Source organism: Stereum hirsutum (genome assembly GCF_000264905.1).
Source record: "Stereum hirsutum FP-91666 SS1 unplaced genomic scaffold STEHIscaffold_1, whole genome shotgun sequence".
NCBI classification, from domain to species: domain Eukaryota; kingdom Fungi; phylum Basidiomycota; class Agaricomycetes; order Russulales; family Stereaceae; genus Stereum; species Stereum hirsutum.
Window position 1 is genome coordinate 2,404,483 of NW_006763131.1, and position 21,849 is coordinate 2,426,331.

Below are 21,849 nucleotides of genomic sequence, written 5' to 3' on the forward strand. Positions count from 1 at the left end.
TTCCGAGCGCGTCCAGAGCGTAGAGCATCATACGCATAGATTCATGGCGAGAGGAAAAGGAGAGGCATGTGCGGTATGGATACACCCATGAAAGCTGGATAATGAACATGCAATGCGAAGAAGATAACAGCAATAGCCCGTAACACCGAGGCGATCCGACTATTTGCCTTTCTTCTGTGGCTCGGCAGCCTTGACCTTTTTGGTGCCACGGAACTGTAGCACAAGGGTGAAGAATGGAGAATGAGGAAAGGCGGGTCGGCGGTAAACAAGACGGATAACGCACCTTCTTCGAGCGGTTCTTGCGCTCCTTCCTCAGCTTACGGGAGGCCTTCTCGACCTTGGTCGCAAGACCAGCCTGGATACACACATGTCCACCAAGTTGAGAAAGATCTGATTTGGAGAGAAGACCACCAATATGGACGTACCCTGACTAGGCGGTACCTGGGCTCGAACTTCCTCTGCGAAGCCTCATCGTCGTAGATCAGAGCAAAACCAGTGCTGCGTCCACCACCAAAGTGTGTCCTGAAACCGAAAGTAACGACACGGTCCTTCTCGGTCTTGTAGATGACGGCAAGCTTCTCAGAGAGCTCGGACTTGGGGACGTTTGGCCGTGATGGATGGAGGACGTCGACAACAAACTGACGACGGGCAAGGAGGCGGTTTGTGATGAACTTGCGAGTACGAATGGTGACGGGAGCGGAGGCGTCCTGCATGATCAGAGAGAGAGAAATAACAGCAAGTCAGTCATACGAACTCTCTGCGACCTAAGCCTCCCTCCCTGACGCCAGTCCGTCATCCACGCCTGCTCGAGTCCATCCAACGCTTTCCTGCCATTCTCTGCTACCAAACCCTCCCCTTCTATCTGCCCACATCTTCCACGAGCAGCATGCGAGTACACTCACCATCTTTTTTGCGGGCTTTTCTTGCTGACCTCTTCACGGGCTTTGGATGGTGTTGTCGACGACGACGCGCCTTGGCGGTTCTTTGCGGGGTTCTCCGGCTCGTTGATTTGTCAGCAACACTTCGTACTCCCACTTGTCGTAAAGACTCATATTTTGGTTGTGTACTCTGATGTATCATGCTAAAATACGTCTTTGCCAGTCGAGTTCTACTTCTTCCATTCCACTACTGTTTTACACTAGTCTTATTTCTTCTCACCCGGGAGCGAAAGGAACAGGCCTCGTTCACGGTGTTTCCACTGCGGGCAGAATTTACTGTATCGCCTCATTGAATTCCAAGTCAGTAGATGCTATACTTCCCATTATCCTATAGCCATAGACAGAATAGGTGCGCGCCGTTGTATCCGTTGGAACGAAATGCTCGTGTGGCCCAAAATGTGGTAGATCGTTCATTTCGGCATTCGCCGATAGCGTTCGGAGCGTGATACGCATACTACTGCGACCATTCATACTTGTACAGCACCTCTACATCCAATGAACTCCAACTTTGCAGGTTCCTTCGCACCCTATGTGAGCTCCTAACATTTAACGTAAAGCTATAGCTTACCAACGCAAATGGACCACGCTACAGAGACCCCCACCAGACGAACAACCGCTTGCAGCGCGGGGCCACTCTCCAAGTCAACCTTCTTCCTCATCTCGCTTCACCCGACCATGGTTTCCCACTCATAACTCCTCTCAACAAGCATCCGTCTCCAGCTCTTCTAATGCTGCAAATATTGTGTCCTCATCATCGTACCAATCTGGCGCTGTACCATCGTGGAACACGTCCGCCGCAGGAGGCATAGGCTCCGATGACGCAGAGGACCAGCGAAACTTGTGGGAGACGCGGTATAACATGCGTGTGGACCTCTTAGCCGCATTTGCTTATATATTGGGACCTATATCTGGTGAGTTTACCCTCTCAGTCATTTGAATATTGTACGATGGCTCAGTCCTTCGCCCTTCCCTCTCGCTTTTGCATAACATAGCACTAGCATTGCTCATATTCGAGACGCACAACGACTATGTTCGCTTCCACGGTACATACTTCACATTTCTCCCATAAGTAAACTGCCCTCTAACCAACTATCTCGCATGGCAGCATATCAGTCGGCGATGCTCACGACGCCATTGCTTCTCTTCCGAATATTTGCGTCTATTGTCGGATTCCCCTCCTTCCTTTGCACCATTCTCACACTTCTTCTCGTCGGTTCAGCATTATTTATGGCGTATGTTTTCCCTGATGCCTTTCTCCGTTTTTGACTAACAATCCCATACCTCAGATATCAAGCCTACAAGGACGCGACACAGAACGGCCTCGCTCGCTTTCATTTACCCGGAGTCGGTCCACTCGCGGAGCAATGGCTACAAGAGGAGTAGCGAATGCCTGCTTGTATCCGCTATATAGTTTCGTCCTTCACGCGAATGTGGGAGTATTATGACCATGACATTTCTGTGTCCGAAGACGGGTTGTTGCTACAGTCGCCCCGCGCCCCGTCCCAATGTCCCACAGGTATAGTAAGGTATGTAGTACAAAAGAGTGATACAGTCTAGTAAGGATACAGTGCGAGAATGAAGATGATTACAACACAACAGATACATGAGCACGGTCCAGCGCGTGATGCAGCCATTGCGAAGATCGTCAGCGTCGGGTTATAGGTTGTACAGCGCGAAGACAAAAGGAAATCGTCCGTTCAAATCACAAAATACAAATATTGCCAAGCTTCAACGATGCCATATTGCAAGACGCGGTCTGGTAATCGCCGATGACCGGGTTGAGGAGAGGGCCGAGCTGATTCAGAAGGTCGTCTGTGATGTCCTCCGTGGCATCGAGAATACCATCGAGGATACACTTGATCTCGTAGACAACTGGCATGAACGTGAGTAAAGATAGTGGCGGGGCTATATACAGTTGAAGATACTCACTGGGGCCGAGAATGGGACCAAGAACCGGGATGCTGTATGTGAGCTTGGTAACGTCGCTAAGGGTGTCCTTGTTGAGGTTGACGTAGTCCTTGAGCAGCGTCTCGAGGTCGTTGTTCTTGTCGTAGTAGGCAAGGCCCTTGTCGGACTCAGAGCCACCGGCGAGCTGAGCAAGAGCAGTCTGGAAGCCTTGATTGTTTGCTTGATAGGCGGTGAGCTCGTTTTTGCACTGCTGCTGGAAGGCGGGGTCATTGCCATTCGATGATGCCTGGGAGGCGTACGACTCTGGTGAAATAGCACGACACATCAGAGTGCGGAACAGAAACGAATTGTGAAGTGGATAAGACGCACTCAAGTTCTTGGAGTTTGTACTAGCGCCATTGTAGTAGGTATTCAGGATGTTGATCTCGCTGAGGATGTTGGAGGTGTTGATATCACGAGCGAGAGCGGGCACGACGGTGGGGGAGTCCGAAGCTCCCGCTACTGGCAGATCTTCCAGACCCAAAGCACCCCTGGACACGAGTGACAGCGAAGGCTCAGAGCGAGGAGTGGCGTCGGACACTGTCCGAACAAGGTAGCTAGACAGAGGCATAGGCATGGGGGATGCCTGCGCGCCTGGCGGGGCCAAGAGGAAGGCGATGGCGGCGGCGTGAGCAGCGACGACAAGAATGCGGTAAGGAGAGGGCATGATGAAGCTGATAGACTTGGCGACTTTGGATGATTGAAAAGCGGGCGATGCGTCTAGCGCTGAAGAAGAGCTGAGTAGAGAGAACGATGAACGAAGAGAAGAAACGGCGGGCGGGATGGTCGTGGTCGAGGAGCAAGAAACGACTGGCAAGGTTTTGAACCTCGCTGTACGACTTTATACGGCGGGCGAGGCGGCCATGAGCGCGACAAACCTTATTACTTCCTCGCAGCGGACGGTGGAGCGCACCTCGGAGCAGTCACGGAACCCACAAATGGACGACGGAAGCGGGGAAAGGAGCGATCGAATCTCGATCCATGGGGGACGACCCCGGAGGTGATGCTTGGCTGATGCAGAGCAATGGTATTTGGGGTAAATTGGGAAAGGTGGGGCGCACGTACATTGCACGTACACACAGGGAATAGCGACGCAATTTAACCAACAACGCAGTAATATGAAGTGTAAATTGTAGAAAAAGCCTTTCGCTATGATAGTCCGAAAATAAAGGGTTTAAAGCCGTATTGACAACCATATGGTCCAAGTCAAGGTGAAGTCCGTCTATACACACCGGGTGTCAAAGTCAACGTAAATACGTGACTGGAAATGAAGGCTTGACAAGCGAGGAGAAGGAATGCTGGGTCCGTAGAAGCCGAATGAAACCAAGAAAAGTCCCTGAACAAAGGCGCACAATTACAAAGCGACGCAAGAGGATTTGTCGGCGGCGAGCCTGTAGCCACTCATGCAGTTGTAGACTATGTTTGGAGATCGGGTCAGTAACGGCTAGGATTTAGGATGATGGTATGAACGCACCTGCGCAAGCGCCAGCATTGCACGCAACGTTCCAAGCGCCCTCGATAGCAGTGCAGTCTTGACCAGCGCCAGTCGAGGCACAACCACCACAAGACTCGAGTTCCTGGGTGGTATCAATGCACTCGTAGTCGGAGGAAAGTCCGAGGGCGCCCTTGATGGGGCACGCATCGAGGCCAGTGGGGCAGAGAGTAGAGCCGCGAGACGCATGACTACGCTTCTTGTGCGACTTCTGGGATGGGCCGGGGTTAGAAGAGGTCGTAGTGCTAGAACCGCCGCCGCTGCAGCAGCTGTTGCTGTGATCCCAAGACCATCCGGAAGAGCAAGTCGGGGTCGGGGCGGAGGGTTTGGTCTTGGGGAGGCAGCAGGACTTGTTGTTGGACCAGTACCAATCACCATCCGAGGTAGGGCACGACTTGCCGGAGCTGCAAACGCAACAATCAGAAAAGCCGTAAGATGCAATCATAAGACACGATGGCTTACGGAGGAGAGCCCTTGCCATCACTGGAACCGGGGGTCAAGCAACAGCTCTTCGGCTCGAACCAGAACTCTGAGTTAGAGCAGGTGGAGGAACCAGTCGTGGCAGGGGCGGACGATGTGGGGGTCGAAGTGGTGTGCGTCGAGGTGGTGTGCGTCGAGGATGTAACGGTGGTGGTGGTGTCCCTCTTTTGGTTGCAGCAAGAGTTGCCGGAATCCCATTCGTGGGTCGACGGGCAGCTTGGATTGTCATCCTCAGGCTCGCTCTGGGGCAAACAACAGGACTTCTCGTCGGACCAGTACCAGTTACCACTGGAGGTAGGGCAAGTCTTCTCCGAACTAAGATACTAGAATTAGGGCTAGCAGAAGTCACATAAAGGACAGAAAACATACGGGGCGGAGCCCTTGGAGTAAGTGGTCCCAGCCGCGAGACAGCAGCTCTTGAAGGAGAACCAGAACTCGTTCGAACTGCAGCTGGAACTGGAGCCCGAGTTCGATTTGGAGGAGGTAGCTGTGGCAGACGCGACGATGGCGAAAACGGCGAGAATACGAGGAATGACAGTCATCGTGAAAGAGAGTGTGGGGGGAAGGAACGACAAAAAGACAAGGGGTAGGAAAGAGAAGAAATCCTAGTTGTGGAACCGGGCGTCGACGACCTTGTCCTCTTTATACACCCCTCGGCGCCATCTCTCGGGCTGTTAGACTGATTGGGGAATTTGTGTTCACCCTCCAGATCACAAGAGTGTTGTGCCTGCTCTAGCCATACGGTTGGGTGGGGAAGCACACCCACGGCCCATGCGTGTCCCATCTTGGTCATGCCGTATTCGTGTTTCACGGAATTAGTATGCAAAATCGTGCTTTTTGTGGCCTCATCAGTTGGACCATGAGCGTCCCCATCGTACACAAAAGATGCTGACTATGAATCATGATGAGTCGCCGTCTGAAGACAGGACAGGCTAAGCCAGTATCAGCTCGGCTTATGGACGAATTCGGAGACGGTGCGACGATAATCCATGGACCGCAAGTCAATCACCCCGACGATTATTCGCATGACAACTGAGAGGAGAATAGAGCAAATAGAACCTATACGCTGGAGGCGGAAGGGGCAACGCGCGGGGCTTCGGACGGGGAGATATGTGACTTCCCGACAGAACCTGTCAGGACAAGCATCATACATCAATCCACGACTTACCTCAACCATCGTGATCAAAGAGCGTTGATGGGTACGTTGGTAACCCTCCTTTCGATTCCTGACCTTGACCTGGGTTTTGAGTGACATCGATGAGGCAAAGCTATGCATGACTGGAAGTGAAGTCGTCGCCAGGGTCAACACTGCAGTACTGGGCAGTGGGTATGGAAAGTACACCGTAACAGTGCACGTGACACAACCTGTCAGCGGCACTGGCAGGCACAGTGAGGTTCAAACGCAAAATGTCAGTTAAGTAAATGATTTGCCTCTTGGTGGAAGCGGTACCACACGAACCGGGAACCCAGGAACGTTCAAAAGTAAGAAGCGGGTCCACATTCTCCGACAAAAAACTCTTCGAGCTGTGGTACATCAGAAAAGAGGACGACGGTCTTCGGTGCCCGTTCCAGTTGAATGGACGAACATTCTCAGAGACTGAAAGAAGTAATAGCAGAGAAGAATGGAAAAGAAAGAGCAGAGAGAAAATCGAGAGGTACCAGGTACATACTGGGACATCATTCGGCTGTTCGTTGGAATATGCGTATGACGCCGGCGCAATGACAGCCATCCCACTCCATGGTTACCCGGTCTCTGACGTTGGCAGACAGACGACTCAAAAGCAGACACTGCAAGACGAACGATCCACATTATTATGTATCTACACACAAACCGTTCCGAACAAAATTGACTGATATACACTCGACATCCGACACTCCAATTGTGCTGCTCTGTGTAAGAAACCGAACGATCAGACAAGAACAATCCCCGCTTGCCCTTTCTGGAACAACGACGCCAAGCCTTCCCTTTCAGCCTACAACCCGGCAATGGCCAAGCAAAAAAAGGGGTTGAAACAAGGGGTCGCTGGTCAATACCTTCGAAGATGCTACTACAAAAGGGAGAACGTACCCGAACCATCCCCACCGCCCGAGGTCTTTTGGAGTGCGTGGGTCGCAAAATACCGCACGTCAGCATCCGAATCGTTTTTCAGCTCTTCCAAAGCAGGGAAAATCTTGTCTTGAATCATCGCTTTTCCTTCCGGCGTGCTCCCGTATGTAGTCGCGAGGACTTCCAGGGATTTGGCCACGTTGAAACGAATATTGGGAATGGGATCGCCGGCGAGATGGAGGAGAGCCTCGAGAATCTCATTGTGGACGATCTCATAGTTCAAAGATGGTGCAATCGTCTATCGTGCGAAGAAAATGATCAGGGTTGTGACCCGGTGGACGATATATAGATATGCAACATACCCCGATGGCTTGCACAGTAGTCATACGGTAAAGATAGTTCGGGTGAGCGCCCATGTTCACGACTTTGGGAACGATGGCCACACGAGCCCAATCAACGCCAAAGACCTCGGTGAGTTTTTGCAAGTTAACGGTAGCCGCCTCTCGAATGCTGTATACAGTATCGCCGAGCCAAGACATGCAGAGGTTGCCGAGCTGTTCGTCGAAGAAGGGCTTGCCGAGTTGAGTGGCGAGAAGGGGTATGTATTCGATGATGGCTTGTCTGACACGCCACGATTTGTCTTCAGCGAGTTCGATGATAGCGGGGAGGAGGCTTTCGGCGAGGAATTGGATGCCGATGACTATTTGGCACATGAAGTTTAATGCACTACTATAACGCAGATATGAAAGTATGCACCTTCGTTGACTTGTTCTAATTTGCTGATGATATTCAACCGGACTTCGGGGAACTCATCCTTGAGCATGTGGAGGAATAGAGGGAGGAGCTGTTCAGTGGTGGCCTCCTTTCCAAGGAGAGGTGCAAGGCCTGTGATTTGGTTGGCGAGTGCAGCGCGGACATGCTGCGAGCTGTCCTGGCAGAGGTCACGCACGCATGGAACTATGCGGGCAATGATCACATCCCTCTCCAATTGCTTCGACAATCCTGCGGGTGGCAAAATCATGAGATTCCTTTACATATATCTATAAAGTAATGCGTCCATCGACTCACCAGGAATCTGCCCAGCAGCGGCAGTCCTCACTTCCGCCTCGTTATCCTTCAGCAACTGCACGTAGTGGCCCACCAATTCCTCGCGCACCAACTCGACACCGACAGCCTCGGAAAGCTAGAATGGTGTGATGAGCCGGACTTGAGTTCGATGCAACGACAAGTGATCACTCACAGCGTTGAAGTTCGTTGCGGCCATATATCTCACACGCCAGCTCTTGTCTGAGACACTCTGTCGGATCTGCTTTAGCAATTGTTCCTTCACCTCGGGTGGCGAGAGCTGCTGCGCAATCGCAACGAGGTCCTCAACCGTCAATAATCGAACAGAGTCCTGGTCGTCTGCCTGTAGACGACGGTATATCGACAGCCCATCAGTGAGGACGTGCTGCTTCGAAAGGTTCTTAACGAAGGCCTAGAGCATGTGCAATCGTCAGAGACCCCGAACTAACACCAATAAACCAAAATACGCGCACCCCGAGCCACTTAGCCGCCGCTCTCCGAACCATGGGTGTATCGTCAGACCCAAGGGCCGTGTACCCCTTTCTGAGCTCTTCTTGGATGGAGGGAGAGACCTTAGGGTAGACGGGCGCGTAAAGAGCGGCAGATGATGTGCGGGAAGTGAACCATTCTCCATGTGAGAGTCGCTTGAGGAGAGGAATGTAGTATTGCTCGATCTGTTGCTGGGAAAGCACGGCGGCAACTTTGGTGATTGATTCGGCCGCCTGTCGAATTGCACGCCGATGACCACGGTGAATATCGAGAGCAACAAAGGTCGTATGATGGATCAGAGATGCACAATGACCGATCCTGAAGGTGATTCCGTACCTTGTCTCGCACTAGCGTCTCTTCCACAGCAGACAGGTTCTCCAAAGGGCCCAACAAGACGTGTGCGTACTCGGGACCGCCGACATACTCCTCAAAGCTCTTTCCAAGTTCCTCCGCCAGAGCCAACAGTACCTCATCCTCATCATCGACTGAGTCTTGAAGGAAAGGAATCAATTCCTCTCGAGCACGATCAGGGCCCAGGGCCAGCGCGATGGTGGAAATTCGGTGGATGGCATTCAAGCGCAACTGGACGTCCTCAGAACGGAGCTCATCCATAAGCAGAGCAATTGGCGCGATCTGAAGTAGGGAGACGTTGTAATTGGGATTTATGGGTCCATGTATATGAGAAAGAGAGATTGACGAACGTCGTCTGTGTCCATGGCGGAATTGATCTGTAGAACGAGCGCAGTCTCAACCAAGAGTCGAGTAATTACTACAATTTCATACGTACCGATATTTGTACAGACAAGAGGCGCGTTACAGGGAATGAAAAGGTGACGTGCGGTGGTGAGTGGACAAGAGGTTAGAGCTTCAGAGATCGTTGAGCACAGAATTCCGTATCCGGCCTGTTCGAGCGATATCTGGCCCAAGGTCCAGCCACCGGCCACTTCCATCTTGCATCTCACCGCTAACCACCGCTAACACCGATCGCATGTTCGACCTCCCAAAACTTCTTTGTGCAATGCATCGAAATTTCTGACAACTTTTCCTGGTATTTCTCAAAGTCTGATCCATCATGAAACTGGCTGCTTCTCGCGGCATACTCGTACGCTCCTTTGCGGGACTGGGCGCAAGGCAGTCGCGTGGCTGGTGACGCCACACCCGATCCTGCTTTGAAGGTGCTCCACCCATCAACTATGCCAAGTCCAGACGCTTTCTCTCTCTTCTTTAATTTCTTTGAAGCGGTGTGTAGATGCATGTTTATACAAACCAAAAGGCCCTTTTCGGAGGCAACCAACCATGGGTCGTTCAAGAATGGACCGCTAGCGACGACCGTGTGCGAGGCGGCAAATCTCAGGTATGCCATGGCATGATATCATTCCATTCGTTTATTATGCCAATCTGAAAGCCCCTTTCCCGAAGTCATACCTCTCCGCAGGGGGCCTAGCGCGTACCGCAGTTTTCCACGGGAACCTTGACATTACAGCGCTGGGAGGTGCAGGTTTCGCTAGTCAACGAACTGCAACGAATACAGAAATTTGGAATCTGGCGGAATTCGACGGTCTATTACTCGATGTTGAAAACGCTGATGGTCAGTATGTAAGAAATCCTATGGAATTCACTTCCCATGTACTGAGACGTATTTCCGTAGACTTGCGTTATACCCTCACCTTGAAGGACACATTACTCCCCCCGGACCCCGACACGGGTAGGGAACAGTCGACCATCTCCTATGAATACGACTTCAGCGTAGATGGACAGATTGACTCTTCAAAACGACTATATATCCCGTGGTCTGCATTCAGAGCTACGTATCGAGGTCGCGACATGCCAGACGCACCATCTGTGAATCTCAAGTCCATCAGACGCTTCAGCTTCATGGTCCGTAGGTTCGTTGTTCGATCCCTAGCATACATTTAGGGCTTAAATGACGGTCGTGAAGTTTCTTTGGAGATCAGCAGGGCAATTTTTCGCTTTCCATTCGATCCCTCTCAGTGACGAAGGCACTTCAACTGGAAGAAGATATGGTATTTTCTGTGGATGAAAAGGAAGAAGGGTCATACGAGAGTAATGAAGGCAGAGCCCATCTGAGTGTAGCACGGGCTGGGTGGCTCAACGAACTTTGGAGACAATGCACAATTCAGTGAAGTTTTTCTTTCTTCGTATTATATGCAGTCATGGTCTCTTCCTCCAAAAACAAAACACGTCACGTATGGAAGAATCGCCCTACATTGTCTTGTTTCGGCACGTAGGTGAGACAATTAGCCTTATATGGGGTACAAAGAAGACCCCTGACTCCTCGACACTGCTTCCGGATGTTCTCGTCATGAGCGCTCTGAGCCCCTTACGTGACTTCGGCGGTCCGGGAGAGTTATGGTTCACGTTCATTTAACATGCCTTTGGACAACACGAGGGTACACGGTAATGAAGGGTACCACCCACCAATGTTACCACGGGTGGCTCAGACAGACCTTCTAGACGAGTCCTACTGGTGGATATGTCTATCCTCAGGACTCAGGACTCATCGATATGGATTGACTCGGACGAGAAGACATCCGAGAACACTCACGTCTCCTGGCACTTGCAGCCTGGAGGGGACCTCGAAAAACACATTCTACAGGGCGAGTACCGAACTCAGAGTTGTGTTCGGAAGAAGGCTGTGCAGTCAAATGCAGTATAAATCAAGGAAAGCATACAAGAATGCGATATGTAAGACGACGGTTATATTATCCAGAGAGAAAATAGGACAACCTCCGGTTACTTGGTTGCACGCCACCAATAATGAAGAATGAAACGCGTCGTTCATGCGTCGTCATGCTTTTTGTAAGGCCGCGATGAATCCGCAGGGGCATGCGGTCGTTGGGACGAGCCAGCCGAGATCCATAGAGCGGTTGGAAGATCACTCTCCGAGAGAGCACGTCGTGGCCCCCTTCACCATCGAGTTAAGCACCCATTTGGGTCGTGGAATCCTTCTTCTTCCCTCTATGGCAAGTGGATCTTGATTGTGTTCGTCGATACGGCAAATGAAACGTCTGCCGTTCGAGATGCCGGCATAATGTTAGACCCCATGGTCTAAGACGATAAACCCAGCACCACGAACAAATAGTAGAAAATGGCTAGAAATGCACTAGTGGAGCTTTGTGGAGGAGCGTGAGTCGGATATGGCGAACAATGAGGGTCTACGCCGAGAAGTTGGCTTTTGATGAACGGGACAAAGCGAGGACAAATTTGATTAGGTGAGCAGTTCCACGCCTCGCATCGCCTCGCCGCCACCGAACCCAAATCTGGACATCCTTTGGCACAACCACTTGGCGCGAAGTCCTCCTCGCGTCTTCCTCACGATCGAGCAAACAGATGAGCAAAGTGCTAGACTTCCAAAACGGTAAATATACGATGGGAACTTCCCCTTCGCCAGTTGCTACAAAAGCTCACAGAAAGCAGCCATGGCCAAAGCATCCCGAGCCCCCACCATTGTCCTGAGCCACTCGCTGCTTTTGCGCCCTTTGCTTCTTCCATACCACCGCAATAACCCACTATGCCCGCCGTCCGCAACGTCCGCCGCTCACGTCGTCTGTCCGCTCAGCCATACGGTACGTGCTTCCGTTGTGGGTCCTTGTGGGTCCCAACTTAACCATATTACCTATTTAGGACATGTAGGAACCGACTGGGACGGTCTCGCCTTCTACCCATCCGCAGATTCCGAGGCCCCTAGCCCCCTCTCCCCTCCCGATTCTGCGCCACACACGCCACTTGCCGTGCCACTCACCTTTCGAGAGGAGGTTCTGGCCTCATGCGCTGCCGTGGCCTCTCTCGTCACTCATTCCTCCGAAGAGTATCGCGCTATCGTCACCACCAGGCATGGTCGCAAGCGTAAGGCAGGCCACATCCCGCGTCCTCCGAACGCCTTCATGATCTATCGCTCTCACATGTGGTCGCAGCGTAAGATCACTAGCACCCTCGAGCGCGACCATCGCAACATCAGCAAGATCGTGGGCCATTGCTGGAACAAACTCGACGAGCAACAGCGCGCTCCGTACAGGGCCATAGCTGATGAGGCCAAGCGTCGTCACGCAGAGCTTTACCCCGACTACAAGTACGCACCTCTCAGTCGGAGGGAGAAGGCGCCGAAACGGAAGGTCAAGGGTGACTCTGGCAGCGAGGAGGCACGCTGCAAGACGGTTGCGGCACTGCTCATCAGTGGTATAGAGGGAGTCGCTCTCGAGGACGAGATGACGAGGTTGAGCTTGGAAGCCGCCACTGCCGATAACATGGATGGCGACGATTCCGATTACGCTCCGCGCAAACCTCGCAAGGCTTCACGTTCCTCCTTCTCTCGTCCCTCTACCACTCGTCGTCGCTCGGGTCCTGTTAAGAAGGTCAAGTCTCGTCGACAGATCAAGCGTGAGGTGCCGAACACCTCCGTCATCGAAAGCCCCGTTCCCGTTCAGGCTTCCACTCCCGACTCTGTGCCCACTAATGAGGCCTCTTCGTCGCTCTCTGAGAACGAGACTGGATACGTATCCACCGAGGCGATACCGCCTCTAGATCTCTCTGAGGCAACTGTCAAGGTACGTGCCTCAGCCTTTGCGATTGGAGCTCCCACTAATCAGCTGTCTCACAGGCTGTCCAGGAGACTCTGCCCGCAAACCTCACGCCCCACTACGTTGCAGACTTCATTGGACTTCATCTTCCCGCCCTTTCCCCGGACACCTTTTCATCCTCCTCCGACTCGTCTCCGTTCCTGCCCACCATGTCCAACGACTACGAGCCTTTCTTCGACAGCTCCTCTCCCGATGCCTGGGACCCTACTAGGGCTCCCGGCCTCTTCATGCAGAATGACTGCTTTGAAGATTATGCTGGAGAGGGTTCGACTAACTTCTTCAACAGCTGGAGCTGGCCTCAAGCTGCATGCGAATCTTTCCCTCGTTCTGCAAGCCCGTGCCTCGACCCCAAGGACGTATTCATGCCGGATGTCCTGCAATTCGATTGATCTTGAGTTCAGAGCCTTAGGCTGGTTTCCCTCGTTCCCTCGATGTCTCCTCCAGTTACACTCATGCCCATTATGTTTCCCTGTCTCCTTCGCGCCTGTTTATACGACTAGCCCCATGCCTTCCTATGCTTCATCATTATCCGTTGTGTCTACTTATCGTCATCGTGTATCTCTACGTCCGCTTTCTGCTCGTTCGATTTATCAACGATATCTTTCCCTTCTATGTGCAGTCTGTCCCATCCTATCTCATCGATCTCATCTCATAAAACCCATCAATAATTTTTTTAAACCAACATCAACATCAGCATACACTTAACCATTTTACCTCTACTGCCGATATCGCCTGACCTTCTGTATCTATTACGCCTCCGACCTCCTGAGGCCCTCACTGTCCAGCCACTCCTCCGATTACTGTTGCGCTACCGTAGTGTATCACCAGCACCTATGCCTTGCTTTGTAGCCACATATTTACAAAGCCTGTACTAGATCTGGGAATTATACGTGTTTACAACATATTTTCGTGCACTATTTATAACAGCTCGCAACGCCCACCACGAAACGACACTCCTCGCAATGAGTAAGTATCACCGCTTCTTTCCCCGGGCACCTGCCTTCGTATCTGCAACCACGATCCTCCCTGCCTTGAACTCCTCCTTCAACCATTCAGCACATACTTCCTTCGTTCCTTCTGGATGATCGAGTTGCCATTTCACGACTTCCGAGAGCACGCATCCAGTCCAAATTCCTGGTTTATTGGCGCCGACGATTGCACAGACCGAATGGCCCTGTGCGTACGAACGTTGGACGTAATTATGAGTAAATAACTCGCAAACAAAATGAGGTGAGGTAGGGGGTGATCGTACATCGAGGATGGGTTTTGAATCTACGGCTTTATCGAGTCCAAGTTCCGTGATGCGGGTGACAAAGACGTTGTATGTTTCGATGATGGAAGCTGCTGCATCGACTACACAGGTAAGATGAAGTCAGCGAACAAGAAATACGCAGTCTAGAGGTTTGAATCACCATCGAAGCTATCTTCTGCGGAATTGTACAGGGGGACAAGCTCTTGCACCAGCGAGAACAGAAGCGAGACTGTCCAGTGGGCATCAATGAGAGGATTGTGGATAGAGATGTTTCGCAAAAGCAACCCTGTGAAGAACATATTAGATGGGAAATCAAGACAGGAGAAATTGGCGGAGAGGTGTTGGAAAGCTCACGTACCGATTGCTACCCGCTCGCTCGGTGATGTCCAGCGTTCGTCATCCAATGTTGGACTCCTTAACAGATCAGCGGCTGCGAATAAAGACGGGATCCCGTCCAAATAATGGTTTTTTGTCCCAATCTTCAACCCTTCCCTGATAGCAGCTTCTACTGCAGGGCCTATTTTATTCTTCTTCCCGGTATATGTTATCCCGTGGTATGGTGTGAGTGCGCAGGAGAGGTATAGACGAGCGATGGTGGAGGGAGAGCTGGCGGTGTGAGATGTGAGGAGATCGTGGAGTGGAGGGTATGGAAACGGGGAAGTTGAAGGGTTCAGAAGGGCGTGTAGGATTGTGGCAGAAGCGACCGAATGTGAAGAGGATGTTGGTTGGGAGGAGAGCGTCGAAGAGATGGGTGGTGGAATGTAGAATATTGTCGGGAAGAGAGAAAGCGAATGGATGAGCTGGATAGACCGAAGCGGATCGCGACCTAGGTATGGAGATCCATGAGTTGTGGGACGCTGAAATAGTTCGACAGGCATACCGGACATCATTTTGTCAATCTCATCTCCTACCCTTTCTCGGGTGATTTTTTGGGTGATCGCAGTCTTACGGGAAATAAATAAGTGGGAGCATCGTCAGGGAAAGGAAAAGAATGCACTTGAATTTCAATGTCTCGAGCAGACTCTTCGAGCTCGGAGACCATCGTGAACCCAAACCTACTCGCAAACCGCACACAGCGGATCACACGCAGTGGATCGTCCAAGAAAGTCTGCCTCGGCTCAAGAGGTGTTCTTATGATTCCGTTCCTCATGTCGTCAAGACCCTGCTCGACTCAATATTAAAAAGTGTGCGATGGAAGGAGTAAATAAGTCACGGACCTTGCCACAATGATCTTCGACGGACCGTGTATGTACGTTATAGAATAGAGTGTTGATCGTGATATCCCTTCGTAGAGCATCTTGCAGTGGGGTGCCAAATGTCTGAATTATGCATATATCAACTGTATGTCTGGGTAAGTAATAATGAGGCAGACTGACGACTTTAGTTGGGATTCGGCTCTCGTCTGCATACTCTTCGTCCCGCAGGTTCACGAAGTCCAGCTCAATCCCCATAAACACGGTCTTCGCCGTCTCCAGATGTTTTGACTGGCCAGGGTTTCCCTTCACTTTCGCTATCGATTTGACGGGTATGTCCTTCACTTTCTCTGCATATTCGGCGAATTCTACGGCGAAGTCGTAGCCCATCATATCGCTCAGTGCGATGTCCATATCATGGCTTTGCGACCCTAAGAGCTGAATTGTATGAGTATAAGTAAGAAACAAACACAATAATCTGCAATTATATACATAGAGCCAGAAGAAACGTGTGATAAGGGTTGCAGAAGGCCACTGACCTTGTCTCGCACCCAACCTCCCGCAACACGACAAGTTGTATTCTTCCCTTGCGTCTCAGCGAGATGATTCCTACAATCGTCAAGCAGCGTACAAAGCTGATCTTCTACCTCCGTAAGTTTTACTTCCATCTTTTCCGGCATGTGGATCGGGTTCGATGGCATCGAAGGCGACAGGAAGGAGACGGAGCGGGCCATGATTCGAAGTGAAATTGGAGAGTGTGAAAAAACCGATAGACGGATAATACGATGTGGGATATGGTGCAAGCAAAATAGCATGAATGCCCGTCAAGGCCGTTCCAGTCGAGTCAGGGAAAGTGTTGGGCACTCTGTAAGATGAGTGCTGAAGGTGAGTCGGACTCCACGAATTTGGTCGCGTCGCAGTGCTGTTGCCACCGCCACGTTTGTCACCAGAACCCCTGAGTAAAAATAATTTGCTATATATTATATTTGTTTCGTTCGCGACAATCTTGGACATACAAGAGTTCCAGTAAGTATTAGTATGTGGAAGTATGGTACAACGAGACAATGTCCGATAATGTGTTGCGAAATGTCCGGTATCAGCCTCAGTCCTGTCGCCATCGTTCGTGACGAAGTCACAGATGCAAAATGTTCGACAGCCAGTCCGAAAGATCAGATATTTCCGCCTCAGAAACCGAGTGACCAAAGCTACAGTATCGCTTGAAAGTGAGCCGATCAGAAGGCAACCGAAGTACATCGCGAATGAAGCACATGGTCTCTTCGTGAAGGGCAGGGGGAAGTACGGTGTCTAAACGACCGTAAGCGTAAAATATCGGCACAGTAGGATACGCATGAATGAGTTGCTGGAGTGTGGTTTAATAATTTCGATGCCAGAGTAGATCGGGGAAAGGGCTTACTTCTCTCGCCTGGGGACCGGGGGGCAAACTCCCAGACAAGCTAGCGACGCCACCCAGGTCGTGAAGAGTGGTTAAGGCAACCACAAGTGCAAGCGTGGCACCCTGGCCAAAGCCAACAAGTACGATTTTGCGCGGGTCTATCCCTGTGTGTACTTCGCTGAGAATGAGGTGCTCGACTGTGTTCACGGAGCGCGACATCCCCGCTTCGTCCCAGCCACTATGGTGTGATGACATGCTGGTCGTGTTGAACCAGCTCGAGTATGTGCCAGGTAGGCCAATCATGGAATGAGCTGATCTGTAGTGAAATGTATCAGTGTTGATTCACTTGCATGGCCGCATGCATAGACAAGGGGTACCAACGCTTGAGGAAGAATCCAATTCACGGTGGGCAATCTCGAGGCCAAGCCCCGCACAGTCTGCCGCCACAGCTCGTTATTCTGCCCGAAGCCCTGGTCTCATAATAAGTCTCAATCAAGAAATAATGGGCTGCATAGCACTACACACATGTAGGAAAATGACAGTACTCTGCTGAGCCTGTGAGACGACGGCGGCTGGTATGCGTATAGTGGCCATGAAGTCAATACTATTGAGGCAATGGACCACATTGACCTTTATACATCATACACGGCATAGCATCACAGAGAAACAGTATCATCTTGAGAGGATCTAGACGAGCAATTATGACGCCAAAGAGTTGTTGGGGAGGTGGAATGAATGGGAACTAGCTGGCGCAGTCCAGTGTGAGCCTACTGCGAGCACTGCGGATGTACATAGCCATATCGGTGTATGCGGAATTAAAGCACTGTGAATGGATTGTTTTCAGTCAGAGGAAAAGAACGTATCAATTTGCTGTGTCGGGCAGGAAAAGACTTGGCCAAAGATGAGAGTGGCGAACTTGAAGCTTGAAGGCCGGGGTGGCGGCTATGCGAGCGATTTGAAAGTGACGCCACGTGGGAATGCAGGAAGACGAGCCTGTCTTCACCAAGTCGCCACGGCCGACCACTGGAACCGAACTGTATTTCTCTCCCTCCCCCTCTCTCGTCTCTTTCTATCATATTTCTCATCCATGGGTAACATCGCCAGCTGTTGTGACTCTTGCTGTAAGTTCATTGTTACTTTTCTCCTTAATGTATGTACTAAGATCGTACCACAGTTCGCTCGCGCCGGTCCCAGTCTTACGAGCCTCTGCTGCTCGAAAACGAGCGAGAAGCAGTAGCAGACCTCCTTCAGTACTTGGAGAGTACGTCAATACTTTTCTACTTGCGCTCTGGTCACTCGCTGATGAGGGTAGTTCAGACCGAACAACGACCAATTTCTTCGAGGGCTCACCTCTCTCCGCGCTCACAACACTCTCCTTTTCCGACAATGTCGATCTCCAACGTAGCGCCGCCCTTGCTTTCGCAGAGATTACCGAAAAGGAGGTACAGGCCGTCAAGCGGGACACGCTTGATCCCATTCTGTTTTTGCTCAGCAGTCACGATACGGAGGTGCAGCGGGCTGCAAGCGCTGCGTTAGGCAATTTGGCGGTTAATAGTACGTCAAAGTCGACGGTCGCTTTCCGTCTCGGTGTTCATCGGTGCCGTGTTACACTTCTGTAGCGGACAACAAGCTTCTCATTGTGAAACTCGGTGGATTGGAACCTCTCATCCGACAAATGTTAAGTCCTAATGTGGAGGTGCAATGTAACGCTGTCGGCTGCGTCACAAACTTGGCAACTCATGGTATGTATATTCTTTTTTCCCATTTTAAGTGATTGTTCACAGGTGGTCGGTGTAGACGACAACAAAACGAAGATCGCCAAGTCTGGTGCCCTTGTACCCCTCACTCGTCTGGCCCGTTCAAAGGATATGCGCGTGCAGCGAAACGCCACAGGAGCACTTCTCAACATGACCCATTCCGGTCAGGATTGCTTCCCAAATTTGTTTTGGCAGAGACTGACCTCCTCGTAGATGAGAACCGACAACAGCTTGTCAACGCTGGCGCGATTCCTGTACTCGTCAGCTTGCTGAACTCACCAGATACCGATGTCCAGTACTACTGCACTACGGCCCTCAGCAACATTGCAGTCGACGGTACCTACATCATCTGTCTGACTTTCTTCATAGGGCGCACTAAAGATTTGTATGCCAAACTTAGGGGCTAATCGTAAGAAGTTGGCCACCAGCGAACCGAAACTCGTTTCAAGCCTGGTCATGCTTATGGACAGCCAGAGCTTGAAGGTACAATGCCAAGCTGCGCTTGCGCTCCGAAATCTTGCTAGCGACGGTAAGCAGGTCTTCACTGCCGACACATTCATTTTCTTGAGCTAAGCGATCTGGACAAATGCAGAGAAGTACCAACTCGAGATTGTCAAGGCCGATGGCCTGCAACCTCTCCTTCGCCTGCTCCAGTCAACATACCTTCCCCTCATCCTCTCATCTGCCGCTTGTGTCCGAAACGTGTCTATTCACCCCATGAACGAATCTCCAATTATCGAATCAGGCTTCCTTCAGCCTCTCATCAACCTCCTCTCCTTCAAGGACAATGAAGAAGTGCAATGCCACGCCATTTCCACTCTCCGCAATCTGGCTGCTAGCTCCGAGAAGAACAAGCTCGCGATCGTGAAGGCCGGTGCGGTTCAGTCTATCAAGGACTTGGTTTTGGAGGTGCCGATGAACGTTCAGAGCGAGATGACGGCATGTGTGGCTGTTCTCGCCCTCAGCGACGAGCTGAAGGGTCAACTCCTCGAGATGGGTATCTGTGAAGTTCTGATACCCTTGACGAACTCGCCAAGCTCGGAGGTCCAAGGGAACAGTGCTGCGGCGTTGGGTAACCTTTCATCGAAAGGTAAGCATCCTCAATCCTCACATGATCACACTCCTGATTATATGTCTAGATGGCCGATCTGCCAACGATGATTATTCCGGATTTAATGACGTCTGGGAGAAGCCTGACGGCGGTATGCATCACTACCTCCATCGCTTCTTAAGCAGCCCCGATGCCACCTTCCAGCACATCGCGGTTTGGACTATTGTCCAACTGTTGGAGTCAGGAGGTCAGCCCAAATTGATCACCACACAGGGCACCTTTCTAATCATATTATACAGACCCACAACTCATGAGTAATATTCGCAACTCTGGTCTTTTGGTTCCGACCATCCGTGAGCTGAGTAACTCGCGCTCCGTCTCACCTTCATCATCCGTTGGCGGTACTCCACGGTCGCATCGTTCACAAGCAAACTCGTACCAGGAGACCGAGCCAGGCGATGGCCAGGGCGAGATCCAGATGCTTGCTCGGAAGATCCTTGAGTTCGTCGATGGTGATGAGCAGATGATCATGGGTTCCGTCCCGTCACATATACAACCAGGCTCTTCATTAGGGCAGGACTCCAACGTCAGCGGGAGTCAGCACGAGGAGCTACGGAAGAGTGTGAGGGAGGCGTTTGGTGGTAGTGGCAAATTCCACTAATGGTTTTCATTTACTCTGCTATCTGGTCTGCATTGTTACGTCCTTGCCTTTGAGGTTGTGGGCAACTCGGGTGCGGGTACATCGGAGACGGACTGTTTTTCTCATTCGTTTTCTATCTTCTTATGCACCTCCGCATGAGCATTTGCATCCCATATCCATATGTTGGCTCATTTATTCCTGTTCATCGTTTTCTCTGTTCGGATCGTCTCTCCCAAGCCGTACATTCCTTCCGTCTCTGTCCCTGTCCCATCATTTGACCTTCATATGTACAACTTTCTAATACTCGGTCTTCCTGTGTCAAATATTGGTTTACTCTCATATAGTCTCTCTCGGCGCCACCGACCGTATTATTGCGCCATTACATCCACTGCTGCCTCCTCTCCGTCTGTTTCCCCCGTGCTCCTTGTTTTTCCTCATTTTGTAGTCCACACCCCAGGACTCATTAGTATCGCTCCGTTCTTCGACCTTTTACACGCCCGACAGTATCGGTTTCTCAGACTTCTAGTTTCTCGCTGTAGGGAATGGTGCGGGTAGTCTGTGTTGCGTAGTAGAGTATATGATGCGTACGTGGGTTTCAACCATATACGTCAGGTCATTTCACTTATTGCAGTCAAGCCAATGGGTTGCGTGTAAGGCAAAGGAGAATTGTACCGCGTCCGCACAACTTCGAGCTTGTGGCAGAATGGCAAATTGGCACATGCAGCGTCAAGAGGTGTTCAACAAGGCGTGGCCCAACCACGTGCGACGAAGAGCAGAATGGTGGCCATCCCAATATCATTGCTTGGTAACCGTATAAGATATCTGCATACTCATGAAGACAATAACATGGCGCGAGTGTCGAGGGAATTATGAAGATGGTAGGTGAGGTTTTGGGCAGCGTGTTGAGGGAGAGTGTCTGGATTGGGCAATCACTCAGGTGTGAGACGGCATGGTCAGAGTGCTCTAGTCAAGTGCACATAGCGTTATGTCCTGGAATAAATCCAGGCAGATAATTGTGATGAGATACGTGCGACAAGCAGGAAATCAGACTCACGAGTACATTATCCTCCCCAACATCCTCACTTCTTCCCGGTCTTCTTGCTCTCCACGAACAGGACTCTTTGCTTCACTGCCATCCCGTTTATAAGTCCATTTGGACGAGGCATGGTTGAGTTCGATTATGATAGTAAGAAAGATCACAACAACACGCACCCCGCGGGTCATACTTCACGGCGGAGAGCCTTGGGCCCTGTCGGAGGCGTTGTGTGGTGTAGAAAAACCCTGTCTGAGCCGTCGAAATGAGACGGACTATGAGAGTCCTGTATGAGACTCTTTAGCCAGCTAGACCAGGTAAGAACAGTGGAGATGGTGACATACCGTGCTTTTGCCTTCGCTGCCATGGAGTGACTTCGAGCCCAAGTTGCGCGCACGGAAATTCGATTTGTTCGGGTGTGGCGTAAGCCGGCTTTTGCCGTTTCAACAAAGAATCTGCTTCCGAAATGAGTTG

At 51.2% G+C, this 21,849-nt stretch overlaps 10 protein-coding genes across 10 annotated transcripts; 4 read left to right on the forward strand and 6 right to left on the reverse strand.

Moving 5' to 3' along the window:
- Positions 1-159: 159 nt before the first annotated feature.
- Positions 160-713, reverse strand: STEHIDRAFT_46412 (uncharacterized protein; the record flags this gene model as incomplete). The annotated part of the gene is made up of 3 exons (XM_007297939.1): positions 160-213; positions 284-355; positions 426-713. 3 exons carry the CDS (start codon positions 711-713, stop codon positions 160-162), a joined length of 414 nt encoding a protein of 137 aa, XP_007298001.1.
- Positions 714-1,221: 508 nt separating this feature from the next.
- On the forward strand, positions 1,222-2,806 carry STEHIDRAFT_89500 (uncharacterized protein). The gene is made up of 6 exons (XM_007298236.1): positions 1,222-1,238; positions 1,344-1,469; positions 1,531-1,849; positions 1,931-1,981; positions 2,044-2,170; positions 2,225-2,806. The coding sequence occupies exons 2-6, from the start codon at positions 1,434-1,436 to the stop codon at positions 2,319-2,321; spliced, it is 630 nt and encodes a 209-aa protein (XP_007298298.1). The 5' UTR covers positions 1,222-1,238; positions 1,344-1,433; the 3' UTR covers positions 2,322-2,806.
- A 1,433-nt stretch (positions 2,807-4,239) lies between these two features.
- On the reverse strand, positions 4,240-5,399 carry STEHIDRAFT_151799 (uncharacterized protein; the record flags this gene model as incomplete). Its single annotated transcript, XM_007298827.1, has 4 exons — positions 4,240-4,301; positions 4,360-4,781; positions 4,840-5,172; positions 5,227-5,399. 4 exons carry the CDS (start codon positions 5,397-5,399, stop codon positions 4,240-4,242), a joined length of 990 nt encoding a protein of 329 aa, XP_007298889.1.
- A 1,240-nt stretch (positions 5,400-6,639) lies between these two features.
- On the reverse strand, positions 6,640-9,323 carry STEHIDRAFT_89502 (ARM repeat-containing protein). Its single transcript, XM_007298237.1, has 10 exons — positions 9,246-9,323; positions 9,160-9,186; positions 8,795-9,091; positions 8,443-8,691; positions 8,145-8,381; positions 7,973-8,087; positions 7,661-7,906; positions 7,267-7,604; positions 6,926-7,202; positions 6,640-6,830 (listed from the first exon to the last, which is right to left on the reverse strand). The coding sequence occupies exons 2-10, from the start codon at positions 9,172-9,174 to the stop codon at positions 6,826-6,828; spliced, it is 1,779 nt and encodes a 592-aa protein (XP_007298299.1). The 5' UTR covers positions 9,175-9,186; positions 9,246-9,323; the 3' UTR covers positions 6,640-6,825.
- A 150-nt stretch (positions 9,324-9,473) lies between these two features.
- On the forward strand, positions 9,474-10,680 carry STEHIDRAFT_117488 (CIA30-domain-containing protein). Its single transcript, XM_007298828.1, has 4 exons — positions 9,474-9,812; positions 9,878-10,046; positions 10,107-10,344; positions 10,398-10,680. Exons 1-4 carry the CDS (start codon positions 9,708-9,710, stop codon positions 10,600-10,602), a joined length of 717 nt encoding a protein of 238 aa, XP_007298890.1. The 5' UTR covers positions 9,474-9,707; the 3' UTR covers positions 10,603-10,680.
- A 1,085-nt stretch (positions 10,681-11,765) lies between these two features.
- On the forward strand, positions 11,766-13,714 carry STEHIDRAFT_136350 (uncharacterized protein). Its single transcript, XM_007298829.1, has 3 exons — positions 11,766-12,045; positions 12,104-13,023; positions 13,077-13,714. Exons 1-3 carry the CDS (start codon positions 11,991-11,993, stop codon positions 13,443-13,445), a joined length of 1,344 nt encoding a protein of 447 aa, XP_007298891.1. The 5' UTR covers positions 11,766-11,990; the 3' UTR covers positions 13,446-13,714.
- A 217-nt stretch (positions 13,715-13,931) lies between these two features.
- STEHIDRAFT_89507 (uncharacterized protein) lies at positions 13,932-16,332 on the reverse strand. The gene is made up of 8 exons (XM_007298238.1): positions 16,041-16,332; positions 15,685-15,939; positions 15,526-15,627; positions 15,306-15,470; positions 14,667-15,252; positions 14,469-14,594; positions 14,309-14,409; positions 13,932-14,230 (listed from the first exon to the last, which is right to left on the reverse strand). The coding sequence occupies exons 1-8, from the start codon at positions 16,314-16,316 to the stop codon at positions 14,030-14,032; spliced, it is 1,812 nt and encodes a 603-aa protein (XP_007298300.1). The 5' UTR covers positions 16,317-16,332; the 3' UTR covers positions 13,932-14,029.
- Positions 16,333-16,633: 301 nt separating this feature from the next.
- Positions 16,634-17,197, reverse strand: STEHIDRAFT_47673 (alpha/beta-hydrolase; the record flags this gene model as incomplete). Its single annotated transcript, XM_007298003.1, has 2 exons — positions 16,634-16,861; positions 16,916-17,197. The coding sequence occupies 2 exons, from the start codon at positions 17,195-17,197 to the stop codon at positions 16,634-16,636; spliced, it is 510 nt and encodes a 169-aa protein (XP_007298065.1).
- A 746-nt stretch (positions 17,198-17,943) lies between these two features.
- STEHIDRAFT_89511 (vacuolar protein 8) lies at positions 17,944-20,823 on the forward strand. Its single transcript, XM_007298239.1, has 10 exons — positions 17,944-18,015; positions 18,069-18,155; positions 18,212-18,448; positions 18,514-18,636; positions 18,692-18,814; positions 18,865-18,987; positions 19,052-19,180; positions 19,244-19,741; positions 19,791-19,949; positions 20,002-20,823. The coding sequence occupies exons 1-10, from the start codon at positions 17,982-17,984 to the stop codon at positions 20,361-20,363; spliced, it is 1,875 nt and encodes a 624-aa protein (XP_007298301.1). The 5' UTR covers positions 17,944-17,981; the 3' UTR covers positions 20,364-20,823.
- A 220-nt stretch (positions 20,824-21,043) lies between these two features.
- Positions 21,044-21,756, reverse strand: STEHIDRAFT_71286 (uncharacterized protein). The gene is made up of 4 exons (XM_007298107.1): positions 21,720-21,756; positions 21,555-21,661; positions 21,397-21,471; positions 21,044-21,332 (listed from the first exon to the last, which is right to left on the reverse strand). Exons 1-3 carry the CDS (start codon positions 21,740-21,742, stop codon positions 21,422-21,424), a joined length of 180 nt encoding a protein of 59 aa, XP_007298169.1. The 5' UTR covers positions 21,743-21,756; the 3' UTR covers positions 21,044-21,332; positions 21,397-21,421.
- Between the last annotated feature and the right edge of the window lie 93 nt (positions 21,757-21,849).

Coding starts and splice junctions, on each gene's coding strand:
- STEHIDRAFT_89500 (XM_007298236.1), top strand. CDS start 1,434: ATGAACTCCAACTTTGCAGGTTCCTTCGCACCCTAT. Junction 1,470..1,530: donor CAGGTTCCTTCGCACCCTAT/GTGAGCTCCTAA, acceptor ACCACGCTACAG/AGACCCCCACCAGACGAACA. Junction 1,850..1,930: donor TATATTGGGACCTATATCTG/GTGAGTTTACCC, acceptor TGCATAACATAG/CACTAGCATTGCTCATATTC.
- STEHIDRAFT_89502 (XM_007298237.1), bottom strand. Junction 8,088..8,144: donor CCGCAACGAACTTCAACGCT/GTGAGTGATCAC, acceptor ACACCATTCTAG/CTTTCCGAGGCTGTCGGTGT. Junction 7,907..7,972: donor CGCTGCTGGGCAGATTCCTG/GTGAGTCGATGG, acceptor TGCCACCCGCAG/GATTGTCGAAGCAATTGGAG.
- STEHIDRAFT_117488 (XM_007298828.1), top strand. CDS start 9,708: ATGCATGTTTATACAAACCAAAAGGCCCTTTTCGGAGGCAACCAACCA. Junction 10,047..10,106: donor CGATGTTGAAAACGCTGATG/GTCAGTATGTAA, acceptor GTATTTCCGTAG/ACTTGCGTTATACCCTCACC. Junction 10,345..10,397: donor TTCAGCTTCATGGTCCGTAG/GTTCGTTGTTCG, acceptor ACGGTCGTGAAG/TTTCTTTGGAGATCAGCAGG.
- STEHIDRAFT_136350 (XM_007298829.1), top strand. CDS start 11,991: ATGCCCGCCGTCCGCAACGTCCGCCGCTCACGTCGTCTGTCCGCTCAG. Junction 12,046..12,103: donor TCTGTCCGCTCAGCCATACG/GTACGTGCTTCC, acceptor TTACCTATTTAG/GACATGTAGGAACCGACTGG. Junction 13,024..13,076: donor TCTCTGAGGCAACTGTCAAG/GTACGTGCCTCA, acceptor GCTGTCTCACAG/GCTGTCCAGGAGACTCTGCC.
- STEHIDRAFT_89507 (XM_007298238.1), bottom strand. CDS start 16,316: ATGCTATTTTGCTTGCACCATATCCCACATCGTATTATCCGTCTATCG. Junction 15,940..16,040: donor GAGGTTGGGTGCGAGACAAG/GTCAGTGGCCTT, acceptor CATACAATTCAG/CTCTTAGGGTCGCAAAGCCA. Junction 15,471..15,525: donor TCGAAGATCATTGTGGCAAG/GTCCGTGACTTA, acceptor TGAGTCGAGCAG/GGTCTTGACGACATGAGGAA.
- STEHIDRAFT_89511 (XM_007298239.1), top strand. CDS start 17,982: ATGGGTAACATCGCCAGCTGTTGTGACTCTTGCT. Junction 18,815..18,864: donor TCTCAACATGACCCATTCCG/GTCAGGATTGCT, acceptor ACCTCCTCGTAG/ATGAGAACCGACAACAGCTT. Junction 19,181..19,243: donor CCGAAATCTTGCTAGCGACG/GTAAGCAGGTCT, acceptor GGACAAATGCAG/AGAAGTACCAACTCGAGATT.
- STEHIDRAFT_71286 (XM_007298107.1), bottom strand. CDS start 21,742: ATGGCAGCGAAGGCAAAAGCACG. Junction 21,662..21,719: donor GCAGCGAAGGCAAAAGCACG/GTATGTCACCAT, acceptor AGTCTCATACAG/GACTCTCATAGTCCGTCTCA. Junction 21,472..21,554: donor CGTGAAGTATGACCCGCGGG/GTGCGTGTTGTT, acceptor ACGGGATGGCAG/TGAAGCAAAGAGTCCTGTTC.